The sequence below is a fragment of the Mastigoproctus giganteus genome, chromosome 5 (assembly GCF_048544385.1).
Source record: "Mastigoproctus giganteus isolate SK-2022 chromosome 5, ASM4854438v1, whole genome shotgun sequence".
Classification (NCBI taxonomy): Eukaryota; Metazoa; Arthropoda; class Arachnida; order Uropygi; family Thelyphonidae; genus Mastigoproctus; species Mastigoproctus giganteus.
The window spans coordinates 146,780,833-146,794,302 of NC_143579.1; the positions used below are offsets into that span (position 1 = coordinate 146,780,833).

The window sequence follows — 13,470 nt, forward strand, 5'->3', positions numbered from 1 at the left end:
TTTAACCCTTAAGTTATAAGTTAACCCCATTTCGAGTATGGTCAATAACAAGTTTTATTTAAGATAATATATTTTTAATATACTCTAGAAAGAAGGGGATGAATCAGATTGTTCCACTTGATATCGATGGTTCAACTGTTGATGATCCTGCTCAGACAGCCGACAAACTGATGATACAAAGGTTAGCAGGATTCTTAATGACAGTAATGACTGTCATTAAGAATCTAGAAAAATTGAGCACATGGGCCGAGAGGTTTAAACTGAAGTTTAACATTGACAAATGTAAAGTACTGCTTATGGGTAGCAGTAACCTCTGAGTAACTTACCAACTGTATGATAATACACTTGGGGTAGTAGAGAATGAAAAGGACCTCGGGGTAATTGTGAGTCAGATATGAAGTTTACTGACAGTGCAGACAGGCTGCAAGAGTAGCTTATGGTGTCTCCCAATGATACACAGGAATTTTGCTAGCAGGGATAAGGAAGTGACTGTCCCCTTGTATAAGGCAATGGTCAGGCCACACTTTGAGTAGTGCATACAGGTCTAGAGGTCTCGTTTTAGGAAGGACGTAGAGCTGCTGGAATAATTACTGAGAAAGGTAAGGTTGGTGAGTGGAACAAAGGGTTGCTCTTATGAAGAAAGGTTTAAGTTTGCAAACTGCAGCGTATACAGACTAGGCATCTTCAAGGTGATCTAATTGAGGTGTATAAGGCCTTGAATAGTTTGAACAAGCCCAATGCTGATGGGATTATTTCTCCTCCTGCTCAGATTACTCACCTGAGGGGACAAATTCAAATTGAGGAAAGACAGTTGTAGAATAGATGTGTGGAAATTGCCTTTAGCCAGCAGGCGGTTGATAGTTGGAACAAACTTCCATCTGTTGCAGTAGAGGTTGAAAACTTAAATAAGTTCAAGGCAGCACTAGACTAGCATTGGGAGTGAATGGATGGGTGAGATAGGAAGGGTTCTTTTTTTTTTTTTTTTTTTTTGTGCTATATAAGCTTGCTTTCTTGCATCATATGCCTCTATTAATGCTAATGCTAAATGATGTGATGTCAAAACAATTTTTTGCATCCAGTTACTTAGTCACAGTAAACTATTAGATTGGTTAGACAAGACTGCTCCTTGACAAACACATGCAAACTTTGGATAAGCTGATCTGAACTCGGATGTAGTGATAGGTTTACACAATCTTTCAAGAAGATCCAAATCCTTAAGACATCACCTATTGTCTCTGATGAAGATGAATCCAACGTTGAACCCTGGAACACTTCACTAATAACATTAGTCCACAAAGAGCAGTGACAATTGATTACCTCTGTCTATTACCACTCAACCATCTCTTTATCCATAGCAGAAACTTGCCCTTAATGCCATACTACTCCAATTTGTACAGTAGCCTTCCATGTGCAACAATATCAAAAGATTTTGTGAAATCCAACTATATGATGTGAAAATTATTTTTTGCATCCACTTCCTTCGTCACTGCGCCATAGTAAAATATCAGATTGGTCAGACAAGACCACCACTTGACAAACCCATACTGTGTCTGAACTTGATAAGTCTGCAGTTACAGTTCCTGCACTGCTTCTTTAACAAGTGACTTCATTATTTTCCCTGGAACAGAAGTTAAAGTAACAGGTATGTAATTACGCGTGTCACCCTTTGATCCCCTATTGTAAACTGGAGACTCATTTGCACATTTTCAGTCCATGGGGACCTCCTCTGAGTCCAAGGATGCTCTCATGATTATGGCTAAGGGTTTGCTTACTTCCTTGCTGCCTCCTTTAATATATATGGAGAGATCTCATCCACCCTAGGTGCCTTTCTTATGTTTAACTTCAACAATTTCTCCTCCACTATGCTCTCAGTTATTACAAAATCATTTAGCTTCCTGTTAGAGTTTGATAAGCTTCTCATCTCCACTTCCCTACAGAATTCCTCATGTGTGAATAAAGATGCAAAACACTCATTCAGTTTGGCAGCTACCTGAGCAGGATCATCAACAATCGAACCATCAATATCAAGTGGACCAAACTGATTCATCCCCTTCCATTCAGAGTGTACATAAGTAAAGAAGTCTTTGCTGTTTTTCTTTGCATCCTTTGCCTTCTCATAATCTGCCTTAGCTTGCTTGCCTAACCTCCTTTGTGACCCAATTACAGCCTAATTTATATCTACCATATGCTTCTGTATCACCTCACAATTTATATCCATCCCATGCACTTTTCTTCTCTGCCACATCTCTATAGTTCATCTGACATCCACTTAGGCCTAAACCTTGAACAGTATATCTTAATCGGTATGAAAAGCTTAGCAGCTTCTATGATTACTTCCCATTTAGAATTTGCTGTTGGTAACATCATCAGTTGGTCCCACTGCACACAATTTTAAAACTGTCAGACCTCAGTAATCACTCTTACAAAAGCAAAAGTCTTTCCCTTTATCCTTGACAATAGTTATGTCTTTAAATAAATTTTACATAAGTACACTGTAGGGCATAAAACGGGCAAAAGAATGTTTAATTAAATTTCATATACTGCTTCATTTTAAAAAAATTAACTTTATTTAAACAAAAATACCAATAAAAAACTTACTGTTCTGCTGTCTGTAATAGCACTGGCACATTTTCTTGAAGCAACTGCAGCAAACAAATCTTGCAGTGGCTCTCCACTTCTTCAGAGCATAAATCCTGAAACCAAAGTTAACCTCTATATTTATTCAATTTGAAAGAGCTGAAAAATGTCATTAAAACACAGAGATAAACAATTAATAGAACATACACACATAAATGCATTAAATGTTCATAATTATTTAGAACACTTTCAACAATCATATATAAATTACTTCCCATTTAGAATTTGCTGTTCATCACAGAAAAAATCAATACATGGGCCGAGTTAGGGTAACTAGAATAAGTAAGAACGAGTGCATGTATACTTGCATGTACACCAATGCTAGGAGTATAGTAAATAAATTTGTTGAATTTGAAGTGCTGGTGGTGCTGGTGAAGACATCAATGGTGGATATTCTTGGGATATCAGAGACATGAGGTCACACAGATATAAGCAGTGCAGAATTGGAATGTGTTAATTCCAATGTGTACTTTCTGTACATATTGGAACTAACAACGTGTACAGAAAGGATAGACAAGACAGGAAGGGACAAGGGGTTATGTTGTTAGTTAAGAAACAAAAAAATCTAAGGAAGTGCATCCAGTTGACAAAGATGGACAGTGCAATGATGAGCCAGTTTGGTGTGACATAAGCACTGGGAAAGCAAAAATGAAGGTAGAAGTTTGTTATAAACTGAATGTCTCCGATGAGTACAATGAACAATTATACAGAGAATAGAGAGATTATTCATGCATTAAGAATTTACAGATTAAGAAACCACTAGCTGGCAGTGATCACAGTGTACTGATGTGTAATTTACTTAAAGTTTTAACTACCATCAGAGGTAAAGGGAAGGTTTTTGCTTTCATAAAGGTGACTAAAGTGGTCTCAGATTTTTTTAATTCTATACAGTGGGACCAACTGATGATGTTACCAACATCAAATTCTAAGTGGTAAGCATTCAAGAAATTAATCTTGGAATATACTAGGCTTTTTGTTCCAACTAAGAAATACTGTTCTAGGTTTAGGCCCAAATGGATGTCAGATCTAATGAGACTCGTGACAGAGAAGAAAAATGCACGGGATGCATAAAAATTATTAGGTAACACAAAAACCTATGGTAGAAATAAGCTAGACTGTAATCAAGTCACAAAGGAGGTTAGGCAAGCAAAGGCAGATAACGAGAACTCTTTGGCAAAGGATGCAAAGAAAAACAGCAAAGACTTCTTTCCTTATATAAATGCTAAAAGGAATGGGATGAATCAGATTGGTCCACTTGATATCAATGGTATGACTGTAAATGATCAATTTAAGATAGCTACCAAACTAAATTAGTGTTTTGTATCTACATTAACACATGAGGAATTATTCAAGGAGGGGAAGTTAGATATTTATCAAACCATAACAGGGAGTTAAATGATTTTGCAATAACTGATAGCAAAGTGGCAGAGAAATTGTTGAAGTTAAACATAAGAAAGGCACTGGAGTATATGTGAACTATCCAGCTATACTAAAGGAGGCGACAAAGGAAGTAAGCAAACCCTTAGCTATAATTATGAGAGCACCACTAGATTCCGGGGAGGTCCTCATGGACCTCCCCGGAATCTAGTGGAGATGTGCAAATGTATCTACAATTCACAAGAGGGGGATCAAAGGGTGACATGAGTAATTACAGACCTGTTACTTTAACTTCTGTTCATGGAAAAATAATGGAGTCATTGGTTAAAGAAGCATTGCAGATCATCTAGACAAGACTGCAGTAATAATTCAGACACAGCATGGGTTTGTTAAGGGGAAGTCTTGTCTGACCAATTCGATTGTATACTATAACATGATCACAAAGAAACTGGATACAAAAAATAATACTGATATCATACACTTGGATTTCAGGAAAGCTTCTAATATTGTTGCACATGGAAGACTAGTGTACAAATTGGCACAGTTTGGCAGGCATTAAGGGCAAGTTGCTACAATGGATAAAAGGATGGTTGAGTGGGAGAAGACAGCAAGTGGTTATCAATGGACACTGCTCTTTGTGGACTAATGGTGTCACCCAGGGTTCAGTGTTAGGCCCATTGTTGTTTTGTATATTAATCAATGATATTGATGAAGATATATGAGGCTTAATGTCCAAGTGTGCAAATCATACAAAGGTTGACAATGTTGTTAATGATAATGACAGAATGTTACTAAAGCAGGATCTAGAAAAGTTGGGCAGATAGGCTGAGAAGTAGCAACTGAAGTTTAACATTGACAAATGCAGAGTACTGCATATGGATAGAAGTAACCCTAGAGAAATGTACCAACTGTGTGGTATTACACTCAGGATAGTGGAGAATGAAAAAAACCTGGGGGTTACTGTGCAGTCAGATATGAAGTTATCTGAGCAGTGCAGACAGGCTGCCAGAGCAGGTCATGGGGTGTTGTCAATGATATACAGGAATTTTGCTAGCAGGGATAAGGAGGTGATTATCTGCTTCTATAAGGCAATGGTCAGTCACACTTTGAGTACTGCATATAGGTCTGGATGCCTCATTTAGGAAGGATGAAGAGTTGCAAGAGTTAGTGCAGAGAAGGGCAACAGGAATCATGAAAGGGAAAAAAGGGGTGCACTTTCCAAGAATAGCTTGTTCTGCAAATTGCAGCTTCTGGAGACTAGGCACTTGTAAGGTGATCTAAAACCCTAGGGAGCTCACATCTGGTGAGTATGGGCTTGGCACACCCAGGGTCCTGAGCTGGATATCACCATTCTTATCTTTCTTGGTGATTCCCTTCTACTTCTCTCTCTTTCTCTCTCTCTCTGGGTAAATTCAGAAATTTTTTTTTTTGCCTGGTGCAGCATAAGCCTCGGGCTTCCTTGTACCATATGGCTAATAATAATAATAATAATAATTGAGGTGTATAAGGACTTGAATTGATTGAGCAGGCTGAATGCTGATGGAATTCTTCTTGCTCATATTACAAACATGAGGGAGCATAAAATGAAATTGAGGAAAGATGGTTGTCTAGCAGATGTGCAGAAATTTGCCTTTAGCCAGTGGGTAGTTGAATCCGATAACAAACTTCCATCTCTCATTGTGGAAGTTGATAGCTTAAACAAATTCAAGGAAGAAATTAACAAACTGTTGGAGCGTATGGATGGGTGAAATGGAGTTGTTCTTTTTTTGACTGATGCCGTGTAAGCTTGCTTTCTTTTAGCATTAGTAGAGGCATATGATGCAAGAAAGCAAACTTATACTGTATCAGCCAAAAAAAAAACTCTTCCCATTTTACCCATCCATTTGCTCCAAATGTTAGCATTTGCATTAGTAGAGGCATATGATGCAAGAAAGCAAGCTTATGCAGCATCAGCCAAAAAAAAAAAAAAAAAAAACCACTTCCACTTCACCCCTCCGTTCTTTCGAAATACCTGTCCAGCTGAGCCTTAAATTTATTTAGGCTATCAACATCCACAACAAGGGATGGAAGTCTGTTCCACCAACCAACTACCCGCTGGCTAAAGACAAGTTTTCACACGTCTGTCCTACATCTGTCTTTCCTCAATTTGAATTTATGCCCTCTCAGGTGATTATTCTGAGCAAGAGGAAGAATCCCATCAGCATTGAGCATGCTCAAACCATTCAAGGCTTTATACACCTCAATCAGATCAACTCGCAGGTGCCTAGTCTCCAGACATTGTAATTTGCAAAACTTAAGCCTTTCTTCATAAGAGCAACCCTTTGTTCCATTCACTACTCTTGTTGCCCTTCTCTGTACTCGTTCCAACAGCTCTATATCCTTCTTAAAATGAAGCCTCTACACCTATACACAGTACTCAAGGTGTGGCCTGACCATTACCTTATACCAGGGGATAATCACCTCCTTATCGCTGCTAGAAAAATTCCTGTATATCATTCACTAGACACCATGAGCTACTGTTGTATACCGTCTGCACTGCTGAAAAAACTTCATATCTGCCTGCACAATTACCCCCCAGGTCCTTTTCGTTCTCTAACACTGTCAGTGTAGTGCCGCAGAGTTGATACATTACTCTGGGTTTACTGCTTCCTCTATGTAGTACTTTACATTGGCAATGTTAAACTTCATTTGCCACCTCTCAGCCCATCTGCTCATCTTTTCTAGATACTGTTGCAGCAGTGTACTGTCATTAGTGTCACACTCAGTCTAAAACACTGATGGATCTAATATATTTCTATTACAGAAGATTTAGGAGAAGTCCAGTTGGCCTGCCTCCCTAAAATCCACTCATGCACACCTTCTCGATGGTAAGCCCTGTTACATCACTTAGGTGGCAATGAATGTGTAGTTAAAATGAGGCCTCTAGACCTATACACAGTACTCAAGGTGTGGCCTGACTATTACCTTATACCAGGGGATAATCACCACTGGTTATCTCTTCAAGAAGTTCTCTTCAAGACGACTAGTCAGCATGACGAGGAAAAGACCAAACCCTCCAGCATATGACAGCACAACGAAACAAATGGCGCTTAGTGCCCAGCGACTTTCACTCCTCCCCTCTTACGACAGCAAGAGGATCAGAGTGGAAGCAAAGTGTGCTAAGAATCTCTGGATACGACCAGGCTGCCATGCATGGAAACTGAACTTGGTCTGTTACAACATAAGATCGCTCATCGGTGAAGACAGGATATTAGAGCTGGAAAAGGAATTAGAAAATGTGAATTGGAATATCATCGGTTTGGCTGAAAGAAGAAGAAGAAATGAATCACTTATAAGTTTATCAAGTGGAAATCTGCTGTACACAAATGGAAACAGTGAAAGGAGTGAAGGTGGAGTTGGCCATCTGGTCCATAAAGATATAAAAAACAACATTTTGGAATTCAAAAGCACATCACCAAGGGTGACGTGCTTTCTACTCAGGATTTCTAAGAGGTATAAGCTAAAGGTTATAATGATTTATGCAAAAACATCGAGCCATGATGATGAAGAGGGTGAAGAAATGTACATTGAAATTGAGAGTCTTCTAGATGAGCAGAAAACCCACTACACTATTATTATGGGGGACTTCAATGCTAAGATTGAAAAATACAAAACAGCACAGAAAGGCAAACTATAGGAAATTTTGGAATTGGTGAAAGAAATGAAACAGGTGAAAGACTTGTGGAATTTGCAGAATCTCAAGGATTGTCAGTAATGAACAATTTTTTCAAGAAAAGGGTGAACAGAAAGTGGACATGGAAGAGTCCAAATGGATTAACAACTAATGAAATCGACTTCATCCTCACTAACAGAAGATACATCGTGAATGATGTTACCGTCCTGAATAAGGTAATGTTGGAAGTGATCACAGAATGGTAAGATGTACACTTGATATAGATGTAGAAAAGGAAAGAAAAAATCTGATCGAGTAAATGATACAAAGGTCTTTGAGATAAAAGAAGAGGAGAAAAAGCAGTATGTACTAGAACTTCAGAACAAGTTTGAACTTCTGCAGACTGCTCAGTACCAAGATATCGATGAGGAATATTACAACTTTCTGAAAGTGATAAAGCCTAAGAAACCTATAGGGAATGTTATGAAATCCAAAGAAGAAAAAATTAGTCAAGAAACACTTGTTATTATAATTGGTTGGTTGGTTGGGTTTTATTGGCGCATTAGCAACTAAGGCTATAATGTGCCAAAACCTGGTCATAAAAAAAGTAAAACTAGTTATGATGAACTGAAACAAATGAAGAGCAAGATACACACTGACAAGGAGAAAATTGATTATACTGAGTTATGCAAAGCCATTAGAAAGAGACTCAGAGAGGACATAAGAAGATTTAACACAAGAAAAAGTAGAACAAGCATTAATGGAAAACAGACTTAAAGCAACTAACTGCAGTAAAACAGAAAGACAAATGATACTGAAACTGAAGAATAGCGATGGTACTGAAGAATACAGCATAAGGAAATACTTATAAATACCAGAGAAGGCATAATTCAAATAGCAGAAGACTACTATAGAGAATTATACAAGGAGCGAGGGAATGATGCCAGCAGTGGGGAAGATGGATCGTGAACTAGCAACAGTTACAACATACCCGATATTCTTCCTGATGAGGTAGAACATGCATTGAAGAAAATGAAGAATCAGAAAGCCTCGGGGAAGATGAAGTTACTGTAGAGTTGTTAAAATTGGGAGGAAGAGACATAACACAAAAACTGGCAAGGCTCTTCACAAAGTGTATTAGAAAAGGTGTGATGCCTAAGCAGTGAAATAATGCAATCATAGTTTTGCTGCATAAGAAAGGAGATAAATCAGAAATTGTAAATTATAGACCAATTAGCTTGATATCCCACATCTACAAGATGTTCACAAGGGTCATTATTACTAACAGATTAGAAAGAATACTTGATGAGAATCAACTGAAAGAGCAAGCTGGCTTTAGGACAGGATTCTCAACTATGGATCACCTTCACGTAATATCACAGCTAATGGAGAAAGCAAATGAATATAAAACACCATTATGCCTGGCATTTGTGGATTATGAAAAGGAATTTGACTCCATACAGCATAAGGCAATGTTTCGGGCACTGGAAAGACAAGGCATAGATACCCCATATATTATGATTTTGAAGAAAATATATGAGAATGCTACCTCCTTTATTAGACTATACAAAGACAGTAGGATATTTAAAATTGAGAAAGGAGTTCGACAAGGAGAAACAATATCTCCGAAGCTGTTTACTTCTGCCCTTGAGGAAGCTTTCTGTTCGAGAAAGGAGTCAATGTGAATGGAGAGTACCTAAACCATTTATGATTTGCAGATGACATTGTGGTCATAAGCCACGATCCCAAAGAATTAGAGGAAAATCTTAATCAGTAATGCACAGTTAGTAAGGATTTTGGACTAAAGATCAATATGGCTAAAACAAAAGTAATGATGAACAGATATGCCACAGAAAGGGACATAATGATTGAAGGAGCAGTAATTGAAAAGGTGGAATCATATACAGTAAACCCACGCTATTCGCAGTCGCTGATTTAATATAAAATGAAACCTAAAAAATTGTGAATTTTAAAGCGCCATGAACATTTTCCGCCATAAAAAACATGGGCATGGCTAAAATTATCTTCACCGGTCAAAACAGCGCTCGGGGGTAGAGGGGTCACAAAATCGTGAGTGTGGCTGTTTCTCGCTAATCCTTGTTCAATATGTGTTATGCTCTTGTCATGGAAGGTTTCATCGTTTGCTTTTAATTTATATGCTTATAAATTTATTCAATTTATAAATTTATAAATTGAATAAATTTATATGCTACAAAAGTGATAAATCTACCGTTTTGGGATGTAAAACAGACTTTTTCGAGTGTGTTAATGGAAGAAAGTGACTTTATTGTGGACAAGTTCTTTCTATCCCGTACAAAAATATGGCTACGAATAACAAGGGAAATGTGAAAAGATCAAAGAATGTGATAACATTAGCGAATAAAATTGAGTTATTGGATAAAATTTCTAATGGTGAAAGTGTCTCCTCAGTGGAAAAACATTATAAAATCAATGAGTGAACAGTACGATCAATCAAGAAATCGGAAGGAAAAATCCGCCGTAGTGTCCGTGAAAACGCGCTAATTGCTTCAAAAATTTGCTCTGTAACTCGTGATGTTAAATTAGAAAAAATGGAAAAAGCTTTAAATCTGTGGATAGAAGACCAAACTGAAAATAAAATTCCGTTAAGTTCACTCATCATTCGTGAAAAGACAAAACTCCTTAACAACACTTTAGCGAAACTGGTGATAGCACTGGCGGGATAAGTTTTTTAGCTAGCAAAGGCACTGGTTTGAAAGATTCGTTTTAAATTTCTAATAAACATTACATTTCATATTAAATTGTTTCTTATTTTCATTTCGATGCCATATGCTTGCATATCACTAAGTACTATGTACATAGTCATATTATGAAGTTACATATAATACACACATAGACAAAATTTTAGACTAGTTTTTCTTATATATTTCATACTTTGGAACGGAACCCCTTTATTACTATGGGAGCCATAACTCAGTATTCGCGTTTTCGGTATTCGCGGCATTTCTCAGAAACATAACCCCCGCGAATAGCAGGGGTTTACTGTACTTATCTGGGACAAGTTATTAGCTATAATAATGATAAATGGCTGGAAGTCAAGAGAAGAATAAATTTTGGATGGATAGCATTCGGGAAATATAGTCGCATACTGAAGAGCAATATCCCAGTTTGTCTGAAACGTAAAATAATGAAACAATGTATACTCCCCACCATGACTTATGGAAGTGAAACTTTGGCACTCACCAAAAGAATGGAAGAAAAGCTGAGAACTATACAGCGAAGAATGGAACGAATTATATTGGGAATCAGTCTGTTAGATAAGAAGAGAAACACATGGATTAGGCAGCAAACTCAAGTAAAGGACATTCTTATCAAAACTAAAGAACTAAAATGGTCTTGGGCAAGACACAAGCTTGAAGACATGATGACAGATGGAATAAGAAAATAACAGAATGGTACCCAAGAGGAGCTTGAAGAATACGTGGAAGATGACGGCGGAGATGGATAGATGAAATTCATGAGTTTGTGGGTAGTAAATGGATGGCCATTGCACATTGCATTGCTGGAGAGGCCTTCATCCAGAGGTCTTCATTTCAATCCACTGCATTTATTGTGATGATTGTGATGAATGCAGTGGATTGAAAATGGCTGATGATGATCATGATCATCATCATCATCATCAATATCATTTATAAATACAGAAAACAACAATGGACCCAACACTGAACCCTGAAGGACTCCACTAATAACAATAGTCCACGATGAGCAGTGTCCATTGAATATGCAACATTCTTTTCTTGAGCAGCCTTAGCACATTTATTGGAAAACCAAGGTTTAGATAAAGTATGAGATTTTAAGGTGGAGTGTGGAATAAAGGATTTCATTCCTGCAACAATAATTTCACTGACACGATCTGAGCAAACGTTGAACAAATCAAATCAAAAAGATCCAGAACTACCTGTACTTAGATTTCAGAAAAGCATTCAATATCATTTGACATCAGGAGTTTTGAAGCAATAATCTGACCAAGAAAAAGAAGAAAAGAAATCTCGCAGGTCATCCCATTCTTCATTCTTGTAATGCCAAACAATGTGAGGTTGGAGATAGCCATGAGATAAAGGCTTCATTGGAGAAGAGACAATCACCAAGTTGTCGTCTGAGGTGCCTAATGGATCACTCACTTCGACCATGCACTTAGACGTGTTGTTTGTGAGAAAAAGATCAAGGGTGTTGGCTGTACGGTTAAGATTGTCTGGAATTCTGGTAGATAAATGAACTGGTAGGAAAATTTCACTGTTCAGAACATAACCTCGATTTTAAACATCAGATCTATGGGAAATAAATTTCCACTTTACTAGCACGCTAGGAACAAATGAAATCGTAAAGATCCAGAACTACCTGTACTTAGATTTCAGAAAAGCATTCAATACCGTTGCACATAAAAGACTGCTGTACAAATTGGAGCAGTATGACATTAAGGGCCAGTTGCTGCTATGGATAAAGGAATGGCTGAGTAGGAGAAGACAGAGAGTGGTAATCAATAGGTACTGCTCTTCATGAACTAATGTTATTAGTGGAATCCTCTAGGGTTCGGAGTTGGGCCCATTGTTTTCTGTATTTATCAAGGATATTTATGAAGGAATATCAGTCTTAATGTACAAATGTGCAGACAATATGAAGGTTGGCAAGGTTGTTAGTGACAGTACCCTACTGGAACAGGATCTAGAAAAGTTGGGCAGATGGGTTGAGACGTGGAAAATGAAGTTTAACATGCACACATGCCAAGTACTGCATATGGTTAGGGGCGCCTCCGTAGCCAGGTGGGAAGGAGCAGCAGTGCGTAGCACACGCTTCTTGATTAGACCGGGGTTCGAGCCCGTCACCACCAAATATGGAGGATGCGGAAAGGTCAGGGAATGATCACCGCATATCCCCGAGCAATATGGCCTTAGTTGCTAATGCTCCTAAAAACCAAATAACAAATAACAAATAGCATATGGTTAGCAGTAACCCAGAGTAATGTTCCAACTGTGATGTACTACAATCAGGGTAGTGGAGAATGAAAAAGACCTTGAGGTTATTGCACAGCTAGATATGAAGTTTTCTGAGCAGTGCAGGCAAGCTGCCACAACAGCCCATGGGGACTTGTCAATGATATACAGTAATTTTGTTAGCAGGGATAAGGAGGTGATTATCCCTTTGTATAAGGCAATGATCAGGCCAGAGCTTGAGTACTGCATACAGGGTATGGATGCCTCATTTTAGGAAGGATGTAGAATGAACACAGAGAAGGGCAATGAGATTGGTGAGAGGAACAAAGGGTTGCTCTCACAAAGAATGGCTTAAGTTCTGCAAATTGCAGAGTTTAAGCACCTGTGAGGTGATCTGATTGAGGTGTATAAGGCCTTGAACAATTTGGAAAAGCTCAGTGCTGATGGGATTCTTCCTCTTGTCCAGATTACACACCTGAGGGGGGCATAAATTCAAATTGAAAAAAGACTGTTGCAGAATAGTTGTGTGGAAATTTGCCTTTAGCCAGTGGAGGATTGATTGCTGGAACAAACTTCCATTTGTTGTAGCATAAGTTGATAGCTTAAATAAAATCAAGAAAGAACAAGACAAACTAGACAAGAGATGGAAGAAACGGATGGGTGAAATGGAATTTTTTTTTTTTTTTCTGATGCTGTGTGTTTTCTTGCATCATATGCCTATACTAGTGCTAACTAGATATAGGGCAGCCAATTTTCATATTTTATTTTTTTCCTGGTATCAACTTTTTTTTTATATTTTTATATTTTATTTTTTTCCTGGTATCCATTGTGAAC

The 13,470-nt window shown here is 38.0% G+C and overlaps 1 protein-coding gene across 1 annotated transcript in view; it reads right to left on the reverse strand.

The window, feature by feature from the left end:
* LOC150085750 (AP-5 complex subunit beta-1-like) overlaps window positions 1-13,470 on the reverse strand; it is an 842,186-nt gene that overhangs the window by 791,672 nt on the left and 37,044 nt on the right. The window contains exon 2 of the mRNA XM_090374678.1: window positions 2,599-2,693. Within this exon, the coding sequence (XP_090230804.1) occupies window positions 2,599-2,693 (95 nt within the window). The remainder of the gene's footprint in view (window positions 1-2,598; window positions 2,694-13,470) is intronic.